This window comes from Toxotes jaculatrix, chromosome 4 (assembly GCF_017976425.1).
Source record: "Toxotes jaculatrix isolate fToxJac2 chromosome 4, fToxJac2.pri, whole genome shotgun sequence".
Classification (NCBI taxonomy): Eukaryota; Metazoa; Chordata; class Actinopteri; family Toxotidae; genus Toxotes; species Toxotes jaculatrix.
The window spans coordinates 12,038,315-12,065,559 of record NC_054397.1 but is presented as its reverse complement, the minus strand read 5'-3'; the positions used below and the strand labels follow the sequence as shown (position 1 = coordinate 12,065,559).

The 27,245-nt window shown below is 40.9% G+C and overlaps 2 protein-coding genes across 5 annotated transcripts in view; one reads left to right on the top strand and one right to left on the bottom strand.

Moving 5' to 3' along the window:
- Window positions 1–3,967, top strand: part of ndst3 (N-deacetylase/N-sulfotransferase (heparan glucosaminyl) 3) — a 42,698-nt gene extending 38,731 nt beyond the window's left edge. Inside the window, exons 13-15 of one of the 3 annotated variants that reach the window (XM_041036718.1) lie at window positions 851–953; window positions 2,064–2,174; window positions 3,157–3,967. In XM_041036718.1, the coding sequence (XP_040892652.1) occupies window positions 851–953; window positions 2,064–2,174; window positions 3,157–3,186 (244 nt within the window). In that variant the 3' untranslated portion in view covers window positions 3,187–3,967. Of the gene's footprint in view, window positions 1–850; window positions 954–2,063 lie in introns of all 3 variants that reach the window. The other 2 variants (XM_041036719.1, XM_041036717.1) reach the window with 2 other exon arrangements.
- Window positions 3,968–7,261: 3,294 nt separating this feature from the next.
- prss12 (serine protease 12) lies at window positions 7,262–26,746 on the bottom strand. 2 transcript variants are annotated; one of them, XM_041036099.1, is made up of 13 exons: window positions 26,355–26,746; window positions 24,951–25,089; window positions 23,687–23,859; window positions 23,377–23,524; window positions 22,595–22,773; window positions 22,013–22,154; window positions 21,672–21,892; window positions 17,928–18,069; window positions 15,222–15,427; window positions 14,542–14,620; window positions 13,089–13,211; window positions 9,899–10,194; window positions 7,262–8,710 (listed from the first exon to the last, which is right to left on the bottom strand). In XM_041036099.1, exons 1-13 carry the CDS (start codon window positions 26,686–26,688, stop codon window positions 8,388–8,390), a joined length of 2,505 nt encoding a protein of 834 aa, XP_040892033.1. In that variant the 5' UTR covers window positions 26,689–26,746; the 3' UTR covers window positions 7,262–8,387. The 2 variants fall into 2 exon arrangements, with proteins under 2 accessions (XP_040892033.1, XP_040892034.1); XM_041036100.1 differs by having other exon boundaries at window positions 23,377–23,521.
- Between the last annotated feature and the right edge of the window lie 499 nt (window positions 26,747–27,245).

Sequence of the window (27,245 nt, the reverse complement as noted above, 5' to 3'; positions counted from 1 at the left end):
TGAAAATATGTATGTATTAAAAATGTAATGTAGTTTAATTACAGAAAAAGAACAGTGACCCAGAGTCTTTCTGGTGTCCCCTGCGCACACTGGTGCTCATGGAGGGGGGGAAAAAGTCATTTTAAAAAGGGAAAAAAATATGTTGTCATCCAGGCTCTTGACTGAATGGTTAAAACTATAAAGCCTTAATTAATATGGGTTAGTACATCATAAAAATCAAGCCAACTCGTATTGGCACAGTTTCATTCCTCAGGGTGTCTTTACACACAATGAAACCGAACCAATAAGTAAAGTAGTCACATTTTTTAATTAAATTTGCATAGAATGGTGTAAACAAAACAAATTATAGCCTATGCATATTTCTGATTCTATTTTACCATCTCATCTCAAGACCTGCCATTACCAGTGGATTACTGTACTAACATAAAAATAAACTATACTCCTGTGTGCACTCACTGTGGGTCTGCATTGAGAGGAAGAGAGAGAGAGAGAGAGAGCCTGTGCAACACAGAGGAGAGACATGGAGAGGGAGGGTGATAGAGAGAGACAAAGGAAGATGAAACAAGACAGTGCGACAGTCAGAGAGACACCAATAGCAAAAGAGTAAGAGACAGACAGAGCGTGTTGAATGCATAATAACATTTATGTCTGGTTTGTGAGTGTAAGAGTGGCTGTCTTTTCCAGGCCCAATTTCCAAAAGAAGAAAAACTACCAAATATTACGGGCGATGTGGCAGCACCGAGGTTTAGTTTCAAAGCCAGCATTTAAAAAATTTTTTTAATAAGAATTTTCTTGCTCTCCCCCTTTCTCTGTCTTTCCGCCTATATTCTCTGCTGTTCCCTTCTCCCAGGTTTGACCCTCAGAAGGGTTTTTGGTGCCAACTCCTTGAGGGAGGAAAGACTAAATGTTTGGGAAAGAGCAAAGGGAGGAAGTACCCTCCTATGGAGCCGGAGGTAAACTTATGCATTTTAATTAAAATAGATTCATGCTGAGGGATACGATGGATATATGCACTGAATGAAATGTTTGAAAAAGAGGCAAACAAAAACACAGCAGCCTGACTGACTGAGACAGCCCACTGCCCTCTCCATCATGGTGGCAAAATTTCCCACAGGACTCAGCATAGGAGTGGAAACTGTCAGCCAATCAGATCCAGCCAGAAAGTTACAACCTAATTATGAGGACTCAGTAGTGACAGAGCCCCTGCGAGAGAGAGAGAGAGAGAGAGAGAGAGAGAGAGAGGATGGTGGTGGGGGGGATTAGGATGGAGGGAGAAAGGTAGAGGGAGAAAATCCAATCCATAAATCTTTGTCCCTGCTGCTGATTCCACAGAGGAGACACCAGACTTGCAGACAATGAATCACACATTTGCTCTCACATGAAGACAGACACACACACCTACAATTTGTTGGTGCCACATGTGCTCACACGTGGCTAATAGCTGCACCTCAGTGTCATCTGTAATTAAACTGTATTTCAGTTTCCACCAGGGGGACAGAGGGAGAGGACAGATGAGGAGGTAGGAGATGGCGAGAACACGAGGGAGAAGAGAGAGGGAGAGATGAGGGATGCACAGAGGAGGGAGAGAGATAATGGTTCCCATGCATCCTTCATGTAATTTTCTCCCTCTCTCTAACCTCTCTTTTCTTAGCTCTGTTCATATCACTCGGCACTTGGTGGCACTAAAGTCCTATTGAGGAGAAATAAACTAATCGAAAGATGGTGGCACATCATTAATCTCTCTCTATTTCTTGCTTGCCCCCTACTCCCATGCTGTCCTTCTTATATTCTCTTTTAAATATCCCTTCTTCCAACTCTTTGTCCACATCCTTCACTTCTGTCATTCCCTTTTTGCTTCTTTCTCACGCTTCTCCTTCCTTTCTGGCTTATTTCCATATGTTCTTATTTACTTTCCTACTTCCCTGTTTACCGCCTGTCCAATTCTCACTCACCAACTCCCTATTTGTTTTATTTCCTCACTCCATCTCCCCTACTCTGCCAATTATGACTGGTCATCCACCTTCCACTTCTTCCATCCTTTTCTTCCCTGCTTCTCTCTTCAGGCACGTGCATATCTCTCCAGGTACTACAGGGAACACAACGTGGAGCTGTCAAAGCTGCTACATCGCCTCGGACAGCCCCTTCCCTCCTGGCTAAGAGAGGAGCTGCAGAAGGTCAGCAGCATTAAACTCTATGACACACATATCACGACAATGTAAAGGAAAGTTAAAATGTCTAAACAAATTTTTATCAGTGTATTGGTTTGGGCTAAATAGTGAAAAAAAAAACGTTATTAAAACCCCTGAAAGCAGCACTTTATATCATTAAATTAAAATTTATAAATAAGCAACAATTAACGTTAAACAGTGGAAAAAAAACTCTTTCTTATTATTTATTAGGACTTTGAAATCTGCTACATCAGCACTGTGTGGGTGTGGTTTGGTCAGATTTGAGCAGCAATGCTGGCAACATAAGCAAATAACCCATCAAGTCATTAAATTTTGATGCAAATGTTGCTGGACTCAGTTTGGTGCAGAGAAATACATGACATCACCTTTTCAGCTGTGCCCCACAAACAAGCCGGTGAGAAAAGCAAGAACTAAAACCGCAAAATGGAAATTTCTCATGTGAAACAACCAAAAGCTGCTCCAGCTCAGGTAGGATCCAGCGTAAGCACTCAATTGAGAATGAAAATGTTAGGATAGAGTAAGAATGGATGATGCAACACACAAATGAAACACAAATATATTCCTGGCTTACAGAGGAATTTTCTGAGCTTGATTACCTCGTAATCCTGTCAAGCTATTCAAAGCATTCACTTAAATGAGGCTTCGTAGTGTAAGTGCTTTTTGTGACATCAGTCTCACCTTGATCTCTGCAGAGCTCTTTTTGATTCTGTCGTGCTCAACATCTTCTTTTAGTCTGCAGATTTGTCTGTGCTGCTGTTTTATCGCTGTTGATGAATCACAGGGAGTCCGCCTAAGTTTTCCAGTCCATTCACAGCATTCACATCACGTTCTTGTTCTTATTTTCACGGTTGGTATTTGAATCTAAGTAAACAAAGTGTAATTAAATTACTTTTTCCCTCTCTCTTTCCCTCTTCCCTGTGATTCCCTCTCAATCCCCTCTCTCTCTCCACCTCTTTCTTAAGGTTAGATAACCTTTGCATCCATGAGCCAGGGTTAAAGGTCAAGGGGTCAAAGACCAGGAAGCGACCAGGAGCACCTGGCCTTCAGATGCACTGTCTGTGGCCTTTTAGTGAACCCTGAGGTGAAGGCAAGGACAGGGTGCCTTGTTTCTCCTAGGGACTGTGACACTGCTGAAGGCAGCAGAAGTCAAGGAAGCGCAAAGAAACTCTGTGGGCTGAAACTGAACTCTTGAAAGGATGGATGGGTGGATGAGTGGATGGATGGACGAATGGGTGAATGAATGGATGGAGTGACAGTTTCAGATGATTGAGACAGCTCTGAAGAAAGTGGGACTTGAAGGAAGGACCACGTTATGATGATGAAGAGAACTATAGGAGACAAGGAGCATTTGGCAACTCTTTGGTGCCCGAACCCTGTCCTGAACTGTGGCGAACTCTCGTGCAGACCTGCAGCGACTTTTGATGGTTATTTCTTTTTGTTTTACTTCCACCTTTAATTTATGATGCCAGAACAGCGCTGGTCAGCTGTGCGTGGTTCCCATAGAGATGAGTTTGCACTAAGTTCTGTTCCATGTATCTCCAAGACAAAAAAATGCACCCTATGTGGTTTGGTTTTACTTTTTATAGTTTTTTTTTTTGTCCCAGTGAGAGAGAATAAGCAGGGAGGATAAGTGCATAGACTCAGGGTGAGTGACAGGATGTTACTTCCCATGGTAGGCTCTCATTGCTTTGCGAGTTAATTTTTTAAAGTGAAGCTAGTTTTTGGTAGATCTGGTAGCCTTGTTCACCCTTAGAGATGTCACTTGAGGCTTTCACTGGAAAGTGTGGACTGGAAATGAGTCACTGAACCAAAACGCACTGCCTGCTCGTTCTTTTCCAAGCCACAAAGAAGAAACGCTGTGTCCCTTTAGCCAGGCTATGAGCGCTGAAGATTTCAGCGCTAAGGACTGAGGAGACAGGAGTTTGTGGGAAGAAAACTGACCAAACTGAGCTCATTGGATATGACACTTAATTCCAAGACTCTTTAAGTAGCTACAGTAACTGCTTTGTTTTGTCAGTGTCTCATTTAAGTCTCTCAACCTTTTGTTTCCTTTTCAAAACCAGTGGCCTACATTGTTTAGCTTCAATCTGAATGCAAAAAAAATTCCCCTAAATGTCAAACACAGAAACCAAAATTAAAGAAATGGATATGACTGACAGCACAAGATGTTTTTTTTTTTTGTTTTGTTTTAATGGGTGAGCCACCATGAACCACACTGTGTTGGGGACACGCACTTGTGTAGTCACATAATTGTGGCTGACTGTTTATCACCTGAGGTAAGTTGACATGCATGCCAATTTTCTGTATGAAGAATTTGTGCCCGTCACTTATTCCATCAGTCACCATTAGATAATCGAGTGTGCAGTAATGTTCAGTTGAAAAATAAGGTTACTTCCTTTTTCCCACAAAGTGCTGCTAATTACGTGTACATGTAATCACATAATCAAAAACTCAAATACTGTAACCAAGAACAATTTTAAGGTACTTGATCTTAAGTTTAAAATTTCCATTTTCTACCACCTCAATCAATCTTCAGTCAGTTTTTCCACTACAATCCAGAGACAAATATTGAGCTTTGTGTCCCTTTACAATAAGATAAGACTTTTCAGATCCCTGAGGGGACATTCATAAACTACCCAGCAGTATATAAAGTAATTAAAATTGGCCTCATCTTTACCAGCTGCAGTACACATCAGTAATTATTATCCAATAATATAATTTACGTTATTGAAATGTCCTCCATTCAACGGTCTATTCAGCATTTATACTTTTACTTTTGGTACCTTAAGTGTATTTTGATGCGAATGTTTTAGTAACACTTAAGTAACATTTTGAATACGTGACTATAACTTGTTACAGAACATTTCTAGTTTTAATTTACTGCAGAAACGGTTGCCGAGTCAGATTGTATTTATCAATATGCTGTTGAGCTATTGTTTTTCTCTCATCATAAAACACAGGATGTGAAGTTTTTAACTCCACTGTGCAAACACATCAGGAAGGTCATAATGGACGACTTTAAGTGAACTCAATTAATACATTCGCTATCAGGAATGAAAGATGAATCCACAGAATGTGTGACAGAAAAAAAATACAATCTCTGTTTCACAGAAATTGAAATATGCAAAATACAATATGGGTTTCCATAAATCATCTTTATCTACAGTAGCTTGAGCCCTGCACTAGCCCACAGTGTTTGGAAGGAGCCGGAACTGACTGTGTTAAGGAAATAAATAATTTCAGGTGTTCCTGTTATGTTTCATTTACAGTAGGCTTGATTTCTTTCAGCAGACTTCAAAGGGCCGCAAAGCAGTCAGTGTTTTTCCTAATTAAGTCTCTAGTCTGCATATATTTGAAAGAAGCAGTGTTTTTGGAGATAATATTACATGGTAATATTGTCGTATCCTGCTCTAATAGATGTATATTTTTTAAGATTATATTATTGCTCTGTTTATAAAAGAGTTAAGAAGTACGTGCAAGTGTGGCGCATCTTGATATAATCAGTCCAAAAATAAGGCAAGTCCCACATCTATGAAGGTATTTTCAGCCACTTTCAAAAGCAGCCGGTCGAGGAGGGAGTTTCAAGCAGCCAATTTGATGTGCATGAGATCGCTCTTATTCAGGTTTAATCACTATCCTTAGATCTTTCCCTACTGGTTTTCCCAAGTGTTGCCGCAGTTTAAGGAATGGAAACAGATATGAGTAAATAAATTATCCGTGTATAATGAGACCTTCTGTTCTGCACCACCTCTGGTGATATCTAATATAAGCTCATTAGTGCAAAGAGCTTTGGCTGGAGGTTCAGTGGGAATAACAAAAAGTGAAAGACAAAAAAAAAGGGGCAAAGCTATTCAGTTCCTCTATTAATCATTGAATTTGAATGTTTACGCACAGTGTTTGGATTATGATCTTCATGTGCTGATTTATTTACATAAAACTGAAGCTTAGAGATTTGAAAAATAAAATCAGCAGACATCATAAACAAATGTGCAAAGAAAACATCCAACATCAAAGCCAACACAAGGACAAAGAAATGAGGAAAAAGTAAAGAGGTTTTTATATTCAGTTTACAAAGACACTGCTGTGAAAGTTTTGAAACTGACATGAATGATTTGAAAGTCAGTGAAACTTTAGATACAGTTAATATTTATATTTTGTTAATTTATCATTTTATATTTTTTAATTTCCTTTTCATTTCTTACTATTTATCTCAACTGACAAAAGAATACTCATATGATTAATAACAGTTTTTGGTAATAATGTTTTATAATGAAAGCTCAGTGTCTTCGCACACTAAATAGAAAAGTTTTCAATGTGTGATTTTCTTAAATATTTACCATATAACAATAGCTCCACTATCCATTTTGTAATGTGTGACAATGGCCACAGGAGGGTGCTCTCAGACAATAAGGACAAGCGTGTTGTAGCTGAGAGCAGTTCTTGGAATTCAGGCAATTTTCACAAAATCAATTTAGCAGATATAAAACAAGATAAATTATGATGTTGTTGCATAGTTACCCCCATAAACATCCAGCTGCAGCATGTTGTGCCTTCTGGCACAACATGCCAGCTCTATTGTTAAACACCAAAGCATTTACAAAACACATAAAACATAAATACATAACAAATAATGTTCTTTGAAACAAAGAGCAAATTTAACATGTTTTTAAAGTACATTAAGGTTAAAAACAATAAATACCAGGATTTCATGCAGCTTCTCACTGTAACAGCTGGTCCCGGGTCTTAAATGTGTGTTAAGTCAACACGTTTGCTTTGTAAATCAGGACAACTCAGAAAATGGCTGCCATTCCTGTAGACACTGTGTGACATATCGGTGACACTGAGCATGGGTGTGTGTGCATACACGCTGTCTAACATGGTGGTGCTCACTTTGACAGCTTGCAGTCAGGAAATAAAAAAAACCCTGAGAGAAATCTGTTGTTCCAACTGCTGTCAACTTCAAAGGTTTGTGAGAACGATGGGAAACGTGATACACTACTTAGACAGTATGCACAGTACCAAATGTTTTGACATGGCTGTTGTGACTCAGGTAGTTTAGGTATTTGAGTAAACAAACAACAAACTCAGCCTTTTTTTTTTTTTTTTTTTTTTTTTTTACAAAATCTTAGTTGAAGAAATGATACAGTACATTTAAACATACACAGTCAGTAAACACCAAATGAGAAGGCAGTGTAGTGTCTGTTGTTAGTTTTCTTTTGTTTTTTGTTTTTTCAAGTGTACCAGATTGTCTTCCACCACGACAAGAGAACATGAATTAACAGTATCAATATAACAAACACTTAGAAATACTGTTTTGTGCTTTGACTCAGAAACACTTCAGTCTGTTCCTTTCTCTGCAGATGTTAAGCAGCACTGGGACATGGACAAATACTGATTGGTTATAAATTATAAATGCCTGAGTAATTATTAAGACTTGAAATCAGCTTTTTTTTTTTTTTTTTTTTTTTTTTTTTACACAAAGTAAAACAAAGAGAACAATGGAGAAACTTCAAACAAAATGACTGAAATGAGGTTTAAAGACAAAATTCACTTTGGCAAATGTCAATATGACTAGAATGCTTAACACAAAAGCACTGAAAATCATGCATTACGTACTGAATCAGGGTTCTTCGTGCAAGTCTGCAAATTCATATCATGCCATTACTTACTTTGTGTGCATGAGGGCATGCTTGTATATTGTATGTGTGTGGTCCCTTTTCAACATTTTTACTCACATATCTTATATCATAAATTATAATAAAATTTAATAACAAAATCAAGAAAACATTCCTAAAAAAAAAAACATTATAGTGTGGTATGAAATGCATATTTAAGTTGTTTGCCCTAACTTAAATATATAAAAACATATTTAAGTTATGGCATATTGTTGAGTTGGAATTTAATGAGTTCATGAGAATATTAAATCATTAAAATAAGTGCTAATGACTTTGATGAAAGAAAAGATATGCCCTCCTCTCTCCAAAGAACATTTAAAAAGGTCCAGCGTTGCCCTCTTGTCCTTTCTATTTAAAAGCCAGGTTTTAAGATACATCACTGGATAATCAGCTCGTAACATCATGACATCAATTATTCTTGACTGGTATTGTTGTATCACCTGTCACCCGACCAGTCGAGCAAGTCTCTAGAGTTATTGTCTCTGCTCGAGAGGTCAGCAGTTTCAGTTTTAGAATTCTCCTTTCATCGCTTTTTCTCATCACGTCCAATCACCTTGCGTATCCAGGAGCTGAAGGCAGAGACTTTGGTGTAGACGCCTGGGGACTGTTGTGTCCGGCAGGCATGACCCCAGGACGTGACCCCATAAACCACCCAACCCCCTCCCGGACGCTCACACACCAGCGGACCTCCACTGTCACCACGGCAACTGTCCACACGCCTCTCCGACTGGATGCTGCCGGCGCAGAGCATGCGGCTCGTGAAAGCGCCGTGGAAATGCTGCTGGCAGTGGCGACGGGGAAGAAGAGAGAGGGGGGCCTGCTGTAGGGTCTTGGAATATGAGCGACCTGCGAGAAATGGAGATGTCAGAGGTTTCATTACATATCTTTTCCAGTGAAAAAGAAGAAAAAAAAATCCCTGCATGTTGACCTTGTCAGTGCAAACTGTACTGTCAATGAGGAGCTTCACGCAGTGGCCAAACTGCAGAGGTTCAAAGTACTAATCATTGGTGACAAGGACATGATCCTTCCATGGTTTTCCACACATGAACACTGCGAATTGTGTTTGTTGGAACACACAGCCAAGCTACTAAAAACTGAACTCAAGCCTGTACAGTGGTGGGTTGTTTTCCCTGACTCTCCCCATGACCACACAGTGTTATTTACTATCCATGATAGCTCACTGGTGGTATGCATGTGTAAAATTTGCTTGCGTGTGCGTGTTTGATATTAAAGTGGCAGCGACCCAAGTGCAAACAGCTGTGCAAAGCAGACGTTTAGCCTTAAGTCCAACAGCCACTGACCAACATCACACTCTGTAAATAGTCTGCACTGTCACCACACTTGAGTTGCCTAATAAAAACACTCCCTCTCACCCACACAAACAAGATTTTATCACAAATGAATTCAACTGATATCATGCGGGAAAGACACACGCCCTCAGTAGTGAGCACGTGTTTGCATAAACACGTACTGTGACCTTTTGTAGCCCTTTGGGACTAAGTTGCTATGATTAATGACATCAGCATGTAATTGAAAGATCACTGACAGATGTGTGTCTGTATATACACTTAGGTGTATAGACAGATGCAGAGCATGAAGTCAAACAAGCGCAATTGCTGGCAGGGACCTCTTCTCTGCATTTTTAGTTGAACTTCTTAATGAGTTACATATGATAGGAATGCTACAGTGGTTACACCACATGATTGTTTTATACTGTGTTCAGTTATGTACAGTAATATACAGTTAAATTCATCACAAATAACCAGTGGTATTATTTGCTTTTTTCCTTCATTAATCTCACTGTTTTACACTATTGCATTGTTTCTTCATTGTTAATTTTTTTTTTTTTTACACTGCTAGACACACATTTGTCCTTGTACTTTTTTTGAAAATAAATGTTTTTGAATAAAGAACTACATTGAGTCTGCATTGACTCATTTTCATTTTATATTGTGAAATTATGTTTTGTTTTGCACCTCAAGGGCTCTGTACCCAGCCCCTTCCACACACACACACACACACACACACCCTCACCTGTGTCACCCCACCCAGTAATGTGACAGTTGCTGGCTTGTTTGAGCACTCTCTCTTTCCTCATAGGCAAACAGGCGGGAAGGACATGACGGCTGAATGACACACACTCTCCCGGAATCTGGCCCACTGCCCCTGGTGACAGATGAACCAAGGCCAGGTCGTAATCGTTGCTATGGGAGTGGTAGCTTGGATGGAAGACAATTTGATCGATGCCGTATTCCTCTTCGTATTCCTCAGGGACGAGGGAGTGGTAGTCGCCCACCCTGACTTTATACTGCTTGGTGCTGTTTCCGTACCTGCAGGAGCAAATAGAGGGGTGAATCGAAAGAGACTGTTAGAGAAAGAGGGTGTGTGCGAATGAGCAATCCCACTGCTGAAAAGATTTAAACATTTTTTTCTAAATGTTAAAGGCTCCATAATGTTATTCTGTTAATGTGAAACAGCACAGCTTGAGATCTTCATAAAGAGGTTTCATGGGGTTGACTGATCACCATAGGTGAGCAGGTTTTTTTTCGCTCTGGCTTCATGTGTATGAAAACATTTTTGTAGTTTTCATCTTTTCTTTCGCTAATAATTTTTATCTACCCTTATTTAGACTTTTGCTGTTGATTTTTGCTCAGTTTTGTATTTCATATTGTGTTTGTGTTCCACTTGATGCTTATAAGTATTTTATATGCTCAGACAGTCCCAAAAGCTTTTCTCAAGTAAATAGTCTGCTGTGGTCTCTCTTTTTCTCTGTTATGCTTCCTATCCTTCTTCACCACAACATTTTTCTTGTGCTTTCATACCTTCTGTCAATTCTCTATAAATTATAGCTAAGAAAGACTTACCCACTTCTCACACTTCTTCTAGGGGATAAACAAACGAAAACTTGGAAAGAGATTGAGTATAGGCATAGGAATGATAATAAATCTGTCATAGTGTCTGTGTGTTTGTGAGTGGGACAGAAGGAGAGAGGAGAAGAGATGAGTAGGGTAAGGCAGGTCCAAAGACCGGACCAACGGAGAGGCGAGGGACGAAAGAGAAGGAAAAGAAGAGTGAGAGAAGGAGGCCTTGCCATTGAGCCAGGTCTCTGTGTCCAGTTACAACCGGTGGAGTGTTTCCGGAAAGATCTCCTGACCTGGGAATGCCACAACGTTCCTGGCAGAGCAGAGACGCTGCTGATCAGCCATCTATGTACAGTACATTCCTATCTACACTCACACACAGGCACATGTGTTTTGATCTACACTGACGCACTATGTTCGTACAAAGCTCATGAAGATTAGTACAAAACAAACAGGCTTACTGCCATGTTAAAGGCATTCTCTCATAATTAGAACAGATCTTGAACATGACTCCTAAGTTACCTTTCACACATTGTTGTTGTTTCTAAAAGCAGTGAAAAGATCTACTGGAGTTATATTACTGTTGGCAATCCCCCAGCTGTACAGCTACATGGTATAAATAGGTTTAATATGTTGACAACATGTGAACCTTGACCTGAGGTCTTATGGTTTTATGAACCTACTAATCTGTAATGGGAATGTAAGGGATCAGGTAATATGATCAGATCTGATACATTTGGTAGTTGTACTTTAACTTGTTAGTATAAAACCATCTGTGCAAATTAGAACAGGCAGAAGTGACTAAGCCATATTGTTGATGAATTTATTTTGCATATTGCGTAAAGCTCTTGTGTGGGTGTATTCTTTTGTTGTTGCTGTGTGTGTGTGTGTACTGCTCTATTTTCGTTACCATATATGAAAGGTGACACTGTAAAGTCGGAAGTCCCTATCTTGGTCTCTGGCCTGCGTGCAGCAAATTACTTTTCAAAGCTGTTGTGGTTGAAGCTAAGATCTTGGAACACGGAAGACTGATATGTGACCCGGCTAGCAATTTAATTACTTTGTAGGGTGTGACCTTTCTTGTCTGCTCGCACCGTTTATGAAAACAAAAGTAAAGTTAAAAACATCTTTAATGTTTTCTGTCATTTCTTGGGCATTTCTGGGCACATTTGTCAAAAGTAATGATTAACTGTAATATCAGGAAAGTGTTTGAATACATGCTGTGCACCCGTTAAAACAGTGCAATATAAAAAGCAAAGCCTGAGGCAGTAAGTTAGAGGGAATCTAGGTCATTAAGCAGGCGTTGACATCCTCTTTATTTGGACAAAGTCAAGAATTTATTTTCATTTGTGCAACCAAGCTATTAAACAATCACAATAACAATCTGTTAAAGACAGCGTCAACTTTGAAGCTAGCTATTCTGGCTACTATAACGCCTACTGTGGCGTTATAGTAGCCAAAGGACCTGCAATTGTTAGTAGATTGTCAGAGTGAAATTCATCATTTCAGTCTGTGATTGCACTGGTGGTCAACAGTTTACATTAACCTGCCCTAGACATCCCAAGTGGTTTTAATTTTCAGAACGGCCGTGTGTTTCCTGTGTGTGTCACTTTAAAGAAGACGATGGAAAGGTCTCACGGCAGAGGAGAGATTACTTTATAAAGAGTACAACTCCGACAGGGAAATGGGCCTGGGAATGGTTCAAGAATCGGAACTGGAAAGGATTTTGCAAATGATTTCTGTCTCTCTGTCTTTAATGTGGAAACATCAAGATTTATGGTGGTGGAGCTGCTGGGGCCTGCTCAGAGTTCTGGTTTTCCTACCACACCCAAACACTGGAACTAATACCTGGTAACACAATTAAATGATATTAGCCTTTAAAATTAAGTCTGACAGCCTTACCATGTACTGTATAACTATCAAATGCAGACCCTATGGTTAAGTGCCCTCAAAACCCTAAAGTCTCTCACCGCTGCACAAATTTCATAAGCCTCTCTCTGTTTGATTCATTTTCTTTTTTACTTCTTTTTTACTTTCCGCTGCCTTCTCTGCTGTATGCATTAGGTGATGGATTTGAAGTTGGTGGCGCCATGTGGAGGCACCCAGACCAGATGTAGTTGAGATGAAGTAACTCTGGCTGTCTCCCTGCCACCTGCACCAAGACCATAGCCAAACCACCGCTGATTACAGTTCACGTTGTTGAGGTTCTCAAGCCTCTGTGGCGATTAAAGCTGACAACAACAACAACATTTTTCAGTCTGTCTGCATAAACAGGCCAGTAAATGTATGTATACACACAACTTCATTTCCATGAGTAAAGATAATCATGTGTGTGTGAGTGGATGTGGGTGTGCGTGTTTGACCTCTTGAAACAATGTGCCGAGGTGAGGACCCAGCAGGAGTCGATGAGAGTCGCTCCACACACCAACCTCCCGTCTCCTCGAGAGCCTCGCAAACGAATCGCAGCTTGCCATGGCCAGCCACCCCTACAGATATGAACACACAGCCAAGCATGCACACGGACACACACACATATAGACACACAGAAGCAATTATAAAAGTGCACAAATAATTGTGTCATGACTAGCCCCTAAGGGGGCTTTTTTCTGAACCCTTTTGCTTTATTATGAACTCTTTTGTAGACATTTGGACCTTTTCAGAGTCTAGTTTAGTTTGTTAAGTTTTGTTCATAGTTCCTGTTTTATTTTGAAATCATGGCCCTTGCGTATCTTGTCTTGTTCTACTGTCTTTGTCTTGTTTCCCTCCATTTGTGATTGTCTGCCCTGCCCTAATTGGTTTCACATGTTGCCCATTGCCTTGTGTATTTAAGTCTCGTTATTTCCCTTTGTCCTTGTCAGTTTGTATGTGTCGATATCCAAGTCTGTGCCTGTGTCAGAGTCTGTACCTGAGATTTTTGGTTGTTTGAGTTTTGTTCCCTTGCCCTGGATTCTTCCAGTGATTTTGCTTAATTAAAAGACTATTAGTTCTCCCATTCTGCCTGTCTTGGGGGTTATTGCGTTTGGGTCCAAATCCCTGCCCCCCAGGTGACAAATTTAAAATGCAAACACAGACACAGAATCCACACTACAGCAAGAGCAAGTTGTTTCCTATTTACTATGCTAAAAAGGAAGGACATTTTACTGTACTAAAATGCATATGTGGTTATTGCGCTTTTATTCAGGAAAAAAAGAGCCTTAAACGGGCAGCCAACATAGGAAGAGGCATATTCTATCAAAATAAGATTTATGAGATTTAAGGGAGAACCTTCAACATTAACATACTTAGCCAAATTAGTTTGATTGATGTCATGTGACAAAAGTAAACTCATGGAACACCATCTGACACACACACACAAACACAAACACAAACACAAACACAAACACAAACACAAACACAAACACACAAAACAGGTTCCCAACCAGTCTGAGATCAAGACCGGGATCAGACAGGGTTGTCTGTTATCTGTATTCTTTTCTTTTCTACTAACCATCCACTGGGTAATGAAAATAACTGAACAAATAAAAAAGATGGAATTCTAGTGGACTTTGTGGACACAGCTGGACGATCTAGACTTTGCAGAAGACTTGGCACTAATGTCACACAGGCCCCAGGATAAGACCACGACACTTGCAGATGGTATCAGATAGAATAGAAAGCTAATGTCTGAGAAGTCTGGAGGTCTATACTCCAGAATGGGTGTCAGGGCATAAATGGCAACTTGCTGACTTGAAAATGTGTCCAATATTCTTTACTCTGTATGTCTCTGGCAGGTTTCCTCTGTGTTGTTATTAATCCCTCCTGCCCCTTCCATCTTACCTCAGAGAGTTTTCTCCTCCTATGATCCTGCGCTGGCGAGTGTGTACGAGCCGCAGACCACAAATTGAGCTGACAGGATCTGACAGAGACAAAAGAGGAACCATTGGATGTGTATATGTGAGAATGTGTGGGATGGTGATGATTGTCAAACCATACATTTAGGCTCAGATGTTGCTCTTATTAAATATTTAGACTGATCGAAAACATAATAATGTTTGAAATTCATCTTTTACCACTACATATGAACATAGAATAAGGAAAATTAAATAAATGGCTGATCATTTTCTCAGTGCGTGTGTGCCTGTGTGTTAAAATCTACAAACACAGCTTAAGTGCTTTTTCAGAAGATGTAATTAATCATACTGATGAGACAAAACACTTTCCTGCACTGGTTTGACTTTCCACATCACGTGCACGTGAGAAATGGCAGTAATAGCACATGTGCAGGTAACAGATAGCACTGTGTGAGCCTGCCCTGATGTGTGACAGACAGGGTGAAGCAATAACATAGCTCTCACTATTTTACCATCTGGAAACACACACACACTCACACACTTGACTTTTCTTTAGTCATTTGTTTCTCATTAATTTTTTGGTGTATTGGAACTGTTTGCTAAACACATCACAGTTTCCTTTATGCTCCCAATAAGAAAAAAAAAACAGATGACTAACTGACTGACCGTTGACCTCTTTGTAGCTGGGCTGCGATTCACCATAGTCACAGATGACCCCGGCATCCTCACTGTGGCGACAGTTATGTGTGCCGGGTGCCTGTTTGATGCAGTCTGCTAACGAACGCTCCTCACCACTGCACTTCACGTTGTCCACATGGATGGGTCCTGTCCCTTCCCCAAAGTATGCCATCACGCGGGCCTTTGCCACGCCACTGAAGAGGACAGACACAGACGTTTCATTACGACTGCTTTCTAAATTATAGAAAACTGATGGAAAATTGTTGTCAAAAACAAAGAAGCTCAGATTGAGGCTGAAAATGAAACTGCAGAAATGTAAGTAAGTAAATATGTTAAGACTAACTAAAGACTATCTAAAGACTAAAGTCTTGCTCCCTGTTGAGGTGAATGCTTAACTGTTTCATTCTTCTGTCTGTATGTGTGTCTATAAGGATTTAGGCAGTGATGATGTGTGAGGGTAGATGTTATGGTTTGACATTCTCAGGCTGTGACGCAAAGCAGGTCAAACCAATTTTTACAATCTGATAACAACAGTATTTGTATCACTATCTCACCTCTGACTTTAATTAGCAAACAGCTAATACAAGGTGGCCTGTAGGTTGTGATTGTGTGTGTGTGCCTGTCTGTGTTGTAACTGTGATTTTAATTAAGATTGATAGATAACTGAAAGTGAGGATCTCATGTTGCATCCCAGAGGTTTGGTGGGTGACAGGTCTTGTATCCCCTCTCATCCATAGGGAATCTCACATCTCTTATTGAGACATCTAGTGTTGTAGCTGTGTCTCCAATAGCTCCCTGAGCAGTACTTAGCATGCAGAGGGGAAACCTCCAACCTCTGTGTTTCTGTGGCAACACAGTTATTGTACAACATCAGTCAAAAACTCAGCACAGCTCTGCTTTGGATACTAACTGCTCAAGTTGGAAACTGAAGCCAAGTGTGTTCTCAGACATCATGTTTCATGTGCTGCCCATTTACCATGAATAATTAAACATTTTGCATATTCATTTTTCAAAAGAAGTTTTTGTTAGTGAATCAGTTTTAAATATTACGACGGAGAAATGGAAGAAAAGATGTAGCCAGGGTGAATGGTGCTGAAAGTAGAGCTGTTAACTTCCAACATGACGTCAAGCTAAGAAACCTATATTACTGTGTTTCAAGTGCTCTACTGTTTTCAGGATATCATAAATTGTCTTAGAACCTTAATTAAAGCTCCACTGGTTTCCTGCTAATTTTTATGTTTATATGGTGTGCTCTAGCATTCACTATAGATGTGAGTGGGTGTGTGTCTATGTGTGAGTTGTCCAGTTGCATGTAGGGCCTTCTTTGGGGTGACTCCGGGTCAAACTGTTAACTCTGAATATAATTTGTGTGAAAGTGCGCGTGTGTGTGTATATATATATATATATATATATACACACACACATATATATATATATATATATATGTATATATATATATATATATATATATATATATATATATATATATATATATATATATATATATATATATATATATATATATATATATATATATATATATATACACATTTTTGTTTGTCATCACCAGAGCAACCTCCAACCCTTGGGAAGCCTGCTGTGTATGTAATGACCTTTCACCACACCCTGTGCGAGACAGAATGATGATCCTAACATGGCTTTTACACACCTCCAACACGCTTCCTCTCTCTCTCTCACGCTTATGGGCTCCAGATGTGGCTTTCATCTACACACAGATGTGTCACAGAAAATTGGGTGGCTAAGGGACGAGTATCCCTTACTGAGGAGTGATGTGAGTGAAAATGAAGGTGGTTTGTTACAGTGCAGTTTTCTCTCGCCCTCTCACAGCCATTGTTTTGGAAAACGGGACAGTGTCTCTGAGGACAAGATAATGGGACGCAGAGAGGATGAGATGAGGTAGTTTGCCTCTCCTTGACATATCTGTCACTGTGAATGTGTCTTTTGTACAATTGGCCTGCTCTTTAATTGGATGTTTGTCTTGGCTCTGTGAAAGGGCACAGCTAAAACCCCTAATAAAAATTGTTGGCAGCACACCAGAGGCTCGTACTCACACACTTGAGTGTGCAATTTTAAAAGATTAATTAATAAAACACTGCTATTTTTAAGAGATTCAAATCACACCGAAATTTTTCCACTGTAGATCAGCCTCAAACTCAAGACGTATGCGATGAAGTGTGAAGTGGAAACAGAGAAGGACTGAACCACGGAAAAATGACAGACAAACAGAGAAAGGGAGGGGAGAATGAGACAGATGCCAAGTCTAATAAGTGATGATTGATTTTGCGAAGAGAGCTGGCAGTCTGGATTCACTTATGTGAATGTAATGTATAGTGTGATCACATTACAATGCCACAGCTCACAACTGAGCTTTTTCTCCAACATTTTACCTGAGTTCCAACATATTGAAAAGGAAAGGATAAGGAAAAAGGAAGGATTTGATTTGATTTGAAAATGCACCTATTATCCCAAACATTCCAGCTGGACCTACAGTGTGTGGTGTGTGTTTAAGAGTGTGGAATTAGTCACTTCCAGCAGCCTTGTCTGCTCATACGGCAAGCGAAGCTTTCATCTTGCACATACTCCATGAAAGTCATCCTCGCGTTGATGGTTTCAACGTGTATGTCAAAGCAAGTCTGTCAGAAAGGCTGCTCCAACACACACGTACATACATACCTGTAACCCAGCTGTCGGCACACCACCTCAGCGTCACGATCAGTCCATCCATCATCACACACGGTCCCCCACTGACCTGACAGATAGAGCTCAACCCGGCCTTCCCTTGGGCTCTCTCCTCCCACAAGTCTTAGTGGCACACCTGAGGAACACACACATGCACACACACTAAATTTAGACTGACAACTTACAGACTCACTGTACCGACAAAGATTAATATCTGTTCTTTAGAGTTAAAGTTCTTTAGAAATACTCAGACTCTGCACATACATTCCCTAACAAACCTGATCCTCCAGGCCAACTCGTCTAGTGAATGGGGCATGTGAGTTCATGTTCCCCACAAAAGAAGTAGCTCGAACACCTGTCTATTTCCATGCACCTAACTTCTTGTGTGTCCAGAAGGGGAAATTGTTAGACTCCTGTCACTACGCAAAGATAATTTATTTTCATTGGCTCTGTTTTTCACACGCTCCCATTCTTGTAGTTTCTCTGTCTCAAATGGTATTCAGCTCACACTGTTAATCAAATCCGTCTGAGCTTTAGGTTTAAACAATCCATCATCGTTTGTGTGCACACAGATGCCCAGACATGCAAACATGAACACGCGCACGCAGACAGACCCACACAAATCTCATTTAAGCGAATACTAATGTCTTTTCCATGTGTGGATCAGTTTACACTCTCACTCAGGTCAGTACGTATTTTTGTTTGCCTTTGCTTATGCAGCTAAAGACAGAGAGGTCTTAAGAATTACAACATTTCTTTGACGTCACATTTTTAAGCTATTACGCGACCTTATTGTGAACTAGTTGACAGCTGCTATTTGTGGCTGAAACGTTTCACAATTGTTATGTGAGCAGGAATCCTAAAACAAATCAGCAGAAGTCAGTTTAGCCTGAAACTGTTCTCCGTGGTTGTATTAAGTTGAGTAACATGCTGCATTCCAACATTGTGTGTGGGACCTAGGGACTGTAGGAAGGGGAGATTAAGGTAAGTGGAGTTAATTGTAGCAATGTTTACTTGTTAGTTGGTGTTCACTGCTGAGGAAATGCACATCATTGTCCTGTTGCGTAGAAACACAAACTGTTTTTTTCCCCCTCTCTCAACGCACACACATTACAGTGCTGCTCTGACACAAGGCGAATGTGATGACAACGGAGAGTGAAAGAGAGAGAGAGAGAGGGAGTTCAAAGCACAGCCTGGCTTATCTGCTTTTTCTCCTTTTCCAAAAACAACACAGACCAATCTGCCTGTGGCATGTTACGGGGGGAAAGGCGGGGGATTTACACACCCACATAAACACTCAAGCACAAGCACACATTTGCACACAAACTCACACACACAAAAATGCAATGCAGTAATGACATAATTCTTTGGTGGGTGTTTGTGGGGTGAGAGTGTCCCTCTGGCTTTTGCCAAACAATATAATCTACCTAAACCAAACAAATGAAACAGCTATTTCAGTCTGCAGTATGTGCTCTCCACCCAAAGCAGTCATTCTCTTCCATCTTACATCACTTAGGATATAAAAAATTACGACATATACTTTCTGTGACAGTCACCAAATCAAACTCATATCTCTAATGTTCAACATCAAAACAGATGGCAGAGAAATGAAGACATATATACAGTGCTGAGGTGAAATCTGAGCCACAACTGGTACCATCCAGCTCTGTCCTTACACATCTTTATTGGTGTCTTGAGGCTATAGACATAAGCTTGATTAATGGCTCTAGCATTTAACTCTTCCTCCCTCTTTCAGCAAGTAGTAACAGCACTGAACCCTGACCTGTCTCGTCTTATAAAAGTGCGGTTTTGGAGCAATTCAAATCATGTGTTATGCGATAGTGTGGCAAACATGTCAGCCCACTGGTGCCTGGTGTTCATGATTTTGTTGCTAGTAACAGGGCTATTTACTTTCCTTTTTTCTGCTGTAGGTCCACTTAATCATGATGAATTTACAAGCGACCCAGTTATTAAAGCAGGACAATCCAACCGACAGCTGTGCCTATTAGAGTTAGCATGACTTACTTCATCCTCTATCTGTTTCTTGGAGAAGGCTTTCCTCTTCTAGGTAAGATGAGATCTAATTGACTGCAGGTTCACTTGGGCAGAGATCTTAGAGACAGATATCAGCTTATATTTCCATTATCTGGTTTTATGAGGTGAAGGAAGACTACATAGAGACTTTCATAATTTGGTTTCTTGTGCCTCGCTGCCTGTAAAGTATTTGTGCTCTAAGTGTAAAGCTGGTCTTCCTTTGAGTTAGATCAAATCAATTACATTGTCATATGTAAAAATTACATATTGCAAATTATATAAAGGCATAGCCCAAACAGAGGTGAAATGTAATATTACAAACAAATAAATAGAAAATATAATCAGAGACAAAAAGCAATGCAATATTTGAATGGTTACAGCATACCAAAGTCTAAGATAAGAGAGATTTTTCCTAAGATTAAAAATTTGTTTGCCTGATCAAATCCAGCTAGTCTTTCCAGAGTCGAGGGGCCCACATCACAAAACCTGATAGTTTTAAGTCTCCACCAAGGCCTAGAACCAACTACCAGAGGTTGTGAGACGGAACTCGGTTAATATGAGGTTAAAAGGCCAGAAGTAGTCTGGAGCTAATCCCATGTAAACTATAAAAGTGATTGAAATCCACATCACATCCACATCAAAGTCAGCTCTGAAATGCCAGTGTAACCAGTACTGAGATCCTTAAGCAGTGATTTTATGCACTCCCCTACTGGATCTTGAAAGAAATTGAGGTTTCTCAAAACTTATGAATACTACAATGTAGAACATTTAAGCCAGGCACTGCATCAGATCAAATCTTTTTTTCATTTTGCATCACTGCACTGTTTACTGTCAAAAACGACACCATTAGCAAGCAGTACAACTGGTAAAATGTGTATGATAATATTGGAGAATGGTGAACCAAAATGAAAAGAGATTCTAGTGAGAGAGGAATTTGGACCTATATTGGAATGAACTACATAACTTTACAGTCATCAATATTTTCCACTTCTGTGTATGTAAACTGACGCTGCTGGAATCAAAAGAGAAACATACTGTATCTTGGTCAAATCTGATTATAAATGTAAACTGGAACACATCTTTAAAGGATGTGGCATATAAATGGAAAATATAGCACGTTGAGGTCTGAACCCTAAGGCACCCCATAATTCAAAGGGACTGGATGATTTATATTCAGCAATGGCAACACAAAAGAGAGCTAGGAGTGAAACCAATTAATAGCAATATCACAGATGCCCAGTCAGTGTTTAAAATGTAAAATATTATTAAAAGTCTTGGACTAAAATCAGGATAAGAGAAGAGTGCTAAAAAATCATTAAGAGAGTTGCGAGTGTGGTTTCTGTATTATGACCAACTCTGAAACCAGAATGAAATTTCTGAAAATTTGATTATGAGGGCAACTACCTGTGCCACAACCACAAGTTTAGAGATTGCCCACACGTGTGCTTGTTAACTTGCAAACCTCCCACCTCTAACCTCAAACACCCCACCCCAACCCTAGCCTCTGGTTTCAAATGGTTTCAAAGCACAATGGTAACCACTCTTAGTCTTTTAAATTCCCAAAACAGTGACCATGTATGTGCATGTGGATCTCAGCAAATACATAACCAGTATTTTAAATGTTACATAGAGCCTCCCTCACCCATTTGTGGTTATCTGTAACCTTTTAAACAGATCTTACAATGAGATAAGATTCTATCTTACTAGTTGGAAGACTCTCCCCATTACGCTCAGGGCTGCATGCAATGTTAACATCTTCGTGGTGTGTGCAGTCATGACGGAGCCACTCCCTCCTGTTGCACAGGAGAAGGCTAGGTTCTTTCCCTGTGCAGGTCACATCGTCCAAAAGAATGGGACCTGACCCCACCCCAAAGCGTGGGACTGGTGTAATGTCTAGTCCTTCAGAAGGCAAGGTCTCGCCTAACCTGCAAGGTACAGACATGTAGATACACATCCACATACAAACTCTTATAATTTTGCTTATATATAAGAAATAAGTGTGCTCATGGATGTGCCTGTCTGACAGCATGAACACTTCTCTTTACCTGTAACCAAGTTGTCGACATACTACTTGTGCGTTAAAGTCTGTCCAGCCGTCATCACATACCGTCCCCCACTGACCACGGTAGAAGACTTCTAAACGTCCCTCGTGGCTCCCTGCACCCCCTGTTAACCTAATAGTGCCATCTGGAGACAAAGACAGACAGAGAGCCATTGGATTTTATATGTCTATATTTATTCATGGCATTTTTTCTCAATCAAATCAGCTTTTTTTCAAATCAAATCTTTTCTCATGCTCTTAAGCCATGGGGAATGTTTCTGCCATCCAAACTGCTGGGGTCCAATGCCTCACTGGCTCCAGGAGGGAGCTAATGTGTGGAAGGTGGCATTTTATTGTATTTAAGTTCTCAGTTTCACCTGTGTTTGGGTAATCAAAATTTCTGTTGTGTAAAAGGTCTGTTGTCACCAGAAACAAACTTTCCAGGACCATGGGAACATGCAAACCTCTCCACCATGATAAGTTCCTGGAGGGCCTTCCAAATCACAATATGTCAAATATCTACGCATTTCACTTTCGTGTCTTTGTGAATATTATGTATTGCTAACGCTGAGACATGTTGGCCTACCTGTAAGAGGGTTGCAGGATACTCCTGCATCCTCAGCGTGCAGACAGTTGTGTTCCCCCCAAGCGCTTTTTGGACACTGCTCCAGCGTGAGCTCATTGCCTGTGCAACGCACCTCATCCAGCCACACACGGCCTGAACCCTTGCCAAAATGTGCCTGGCTCCATGCCCTTGCTACACCGCTATAAAGAGAAGACACGGTACAAAAGAACAGAAGGTTTGGTTTGCAGTAATACTGATATGATGAAAAACAGATGCACTGGCCATGACTTACAGAATACAGGGTCTAGAACGTTGTGTTTGTTTTATTTGGAAACTGAACGGAATAAAGCTATTGTTTTTAAAAACTGTTACTGAGAAATTGCTTACCGTAGACATCTGTGCTAATGTAAACTTTGCAACATCAACACCACAGTGGCATACACCAAAACTGCACGCACGAACATTTGCAGAGAGTGTAGTGTTGCTAAATATGCATATCTCTGTGGTACCAGAATTCATGCAGGAACAATGAGCCTGATTCACTATCTGACCCCCAGATGTTCTTTACTGCTCTCTCCTCTCTGTGTGTCCGAGTGGAAAGAATACTTCTCATACTTTTGGAGACAGAAGGCTGGACACCCACATTAACGCATCTCAGCTTCCTACTCTATCTTTCTGTCACGTTTTTTTCCTCACTTTCTCATACTCACAATGTATTTCCTTTATGTTAATTATTGGTTTGAATTCATGTGAATATGACCATTAATATCTGTGTGTGTGTGTGTGTGTGGGTGCCCTTTCACCTCAGTCCCAGCTGTCGACACACCACCTCTGCATCACTGTCGTCCCACTGGTCGTCGCATATGGAACCCCACTGCCCTGCATGGAAGACCTCAACTGTGCCCTCCGACCCTGACTGACCTCCCACCAGCCGTATAGGGAGCGTCGCTACTGGTGAAAGACACACAGGCAAGGGCTGACACAAAATGCAGGGACATATTGGGGACAATTTTAAAACTTGTAGGGGCTGTAGAGGGCTTGTCCAGTAATCAGTTTTCATTAGATTCATGCAAACCTCTTTCCATCCATCACAAACCTATTAAGTGGACCTACCTTTCTGTTGGGTGCAGGTGACAGCTGCAGCCAGAGAGCACTCTCCCCCATTCCAAACAGTCTTGGGACACTGGAGCAGGTCTGGCTCCTCTCCCTGGCAATGGACCGCCCTCCAATGGAGTTTGGCCATGCCTGGACGAAATAAAGAAACTGCATGTGCACGACCTGAGATCCTGGAGGGGGATCAGTAAGCAAACAAGTTACTTTAACAAATTTAATTTTTTTTTTCTTTTTTTATCAGACAACTAATATCAAACAGCAAACCCAGTCTCATCTGATCAGAGGTGTTTAGGTGCTTAAACATGAATTACTGTTGCTTGGTACTTATTATTTCATATCATCTAATGTAAATGCTGCAGTCAGGCAAGAGCAGCCCATCTGAGAGCAAAAAAATTAAAGCAGCCATGTTAGGCTGGTAGCTGTAACCTGGAGCCATCTGTAGGTTCATGATCTGCCATTCCTGGGTCAATACAGTCTGGCGGTTTTACACCAAATAGCTTTCCAGTAACTGGCCATGTGAAAGTCATCACCAGCATTTCCAGCTGACATATGGCTGACATTTGCCCTCTTTCCTTTCCGCTGCGGAATTTCATTGACTCCTGTGCGAATATGCACACACAGGCATGCGTTCATGTCAGTATGTGTGCCAGTGCTGATGTTAGTGTCAACATGTGTAGTAAGTGCACAGAACCTCCTATGTTCTCCAGGGAAATCAGATGCTTTCTCAGCGGTCTACACCCCAGCTTATGAACACTTTCGATATGTATGATCTATCGAGAGGCTCCCTTGAGATCCGGAAATTCAGTGGCTCTTCTAGCATGACAGCATCTCCTTTGTAAAGACACAGTCATGCATATGTGTGTATGTGTATGTGTGTGCGTGAGAAAGAGACAGAGACAGCGAGAAAGAGCGCGCTGGTAACAAGGTAAATAGCTGAGCACTGAAGGTATTTAAATACCTCTGGGGAATGGGGGGTTGGAATGCAAGGGTCACTGAAGAAAAGTACAAAGACTGTGAAGAGAAGAGAATGCATGAATGTGTATGTTTGAAGTGTTGTGAAACTGTCTTACATTTCCAACGATTTTCCATCACACCCTAACAATCTGTCAGACCGCTGTAGGCAGCTTCACATTGCAAAGTTATATGGTAGATGGTGATTGTACTTGCACCTGTGTCTGATGCCTATGTGACAGGGAGAGGCAGGCAGAGAGCGACAAATAGTGCATATCTGAGCGCATGTGTGTGCATGTGTGTGCTCTCTCACCCCTTGCCCAGCTGTCTGCAAACCACTGCAGCGTCTTCGTCCCCCCAGTCATCGCTACAGACAGACCCCCACACTCCTCCCAAATAGACCTCCACCCTGCCATCTAGCTTGGAGCGGCCTCCTTGCAGACGCACTGATCCTAGGACGAAGAAAGAGTTGGAGAACAATAGATGTACAATAATACAGAACCTATTGCCTATTACCTCCCTGCCATACCACTGATTCTATTGTTAATTTAAGTCTTTTGGGCCACATTCTGATTAGGATTTAGAACAGTGTTTCTGGGATATAAGAACACAAAAGTTTTCACCTAAAAGACATGGTTCCAGTCACATAGTGTCTGTGCATTAAGCTGGGATAAAATGATCGCTGTGTGTGAATCTATTTGAAGAGTTATCAGGGCAACAGAGAATGTCAGGGTGCGTGCTTATGCTGACACACACACACACCCATAAATATGTACAGGTGGATATCTGTCTCAGATTGCCATCTGAATACCTTAACTCACATTTGAGAGAATATCATGTATTTTGTGGCTTCTTTTGCAAAGGCTCATAAACAAATAACACTCAGACTCTGGACATCACCAGCTGAAAGCATGTAATTGTCCAAATATCTATAATAACTGGATCAATGTGTATCAATTTAGTGTATCGCTTACAAGAAGTTAATTTACCCATGCTGTGCCAACACAGTCCAGGACTAAAAATATCACGGCTGGCCCCTCTTGTGCCAGATGGAAATCCCACACTCTGTTCCTTTCACCACTCTCTCTCTATTACTACTATCCACCTTTCATCAGTCCAGAAAAGTAGGGCCCCACTTTGTCTCTGCTTTGTCTACAGTTTTCATATTAGCAACACTTAGTAGTTCAAGCCTGTGTATTTCATAGGTATTTATAATGTGATGTTTCCCATTGTCAAACTCTTTTATTAACAAAAGAAAGATTTTGCTTGGCCTACCCACTTTACTCTCTTGTGCTGGCGATCGCTGAGATTGTTATTGCCAAACACACTATACAACTAAGCGCTCATTACGGGTCAAATGTGCTTAGACTTGCCATCTGCATGCACACATACAGTCACACCTGGGACACTGAAGGTGTGCCCGCTCTAATTTCTACAGCATGGACCTCCTCAGTTGAACACAACTGGATGCACACCACTGCACAGTGCCCTGCTCTTCATCAGCCCAAATACAAAATGAATATAGCGTATAATATGCTTCAGGCACGCACTGTATGTCTGGCTGCCTGCATTGACTTTTAAATTACCATTCACTTCACTCGGGCATAACAGCACATAGCTGTCTAGCTCATAGTATTTTCGTAAAAATCTACAGTTTGTGAATCTCTAAAAAAAAAATACAGCATTGCCTTTTTAGTCTATAGGCCTACGTGTTTACCTTGTTTACAGTCGCAGTACCCCCAGTCCACTCTGCCTCTGTGGTTCAAGAAAAAGCACCAGGGTCTGATCCTGCCGTCTGGGTTGCGACAGTGATTGTGATCTCCTATTCCTTTGCCCGGGTAGCGCTCCTTGAAGCCGGCCACTTCGGTCCAGTTCATGCACCGGGTGCCGGACTCGGTGACGTCTATCGCTCCTCGGTAGAAACCGTCTTTCCCACGGCTCTGGACGCAGTCGGTGAACGGCAGGATGAATGAAGGCAAGCTGCTGGAATTACAGCGGCCGCCGATCGCGGCCAAAAGCGCGACTGTTAGAGCAGGAAAAGCCAAAATCATGTTAGGTATCTGAAGAGGCTGATGACAGGAGAAATTTCTGCAGCTTCTATCATCAGCTGTGGAGACGGTTTCCAGTCAGCGTCACCGACCTGCCGCGGGGCGAGAGTGAGAATCGAGGAAGGAAAAACGAGGGGGATCAATGAAAGTCCTATGTGCGTGGGCTAATGGGCAGGCAGCCCCCCACACTAAAATTCAATAACATAAAGTTCAGAGTAATTTCCCCCCATTTTACTATACCACTTAATTCGATGTAACGACTTAATATCAACAGAGTCAAAGCATGTCTTGAATAGAGAAAATTTACAGGAACAAGAGCCCAACCAGCGGGCTTTAATTTAATACTTTAGGACAAATATGTTGTAAAATCCCAGATATAGTAGTTCTCTCCGGGATTATACCCAAACTCTGAGAAATGGCCTATTGTTGAGACACGAACATGATCAAAAATGGATATTTCCTACCAGGCTTAGTCTATTGGTATTATCAAAAGCTAGTTTTGTTTGGGCCTATTCTTTGCTTTAAAATGACGATGGTGATGATGATGATCATCATTTTAC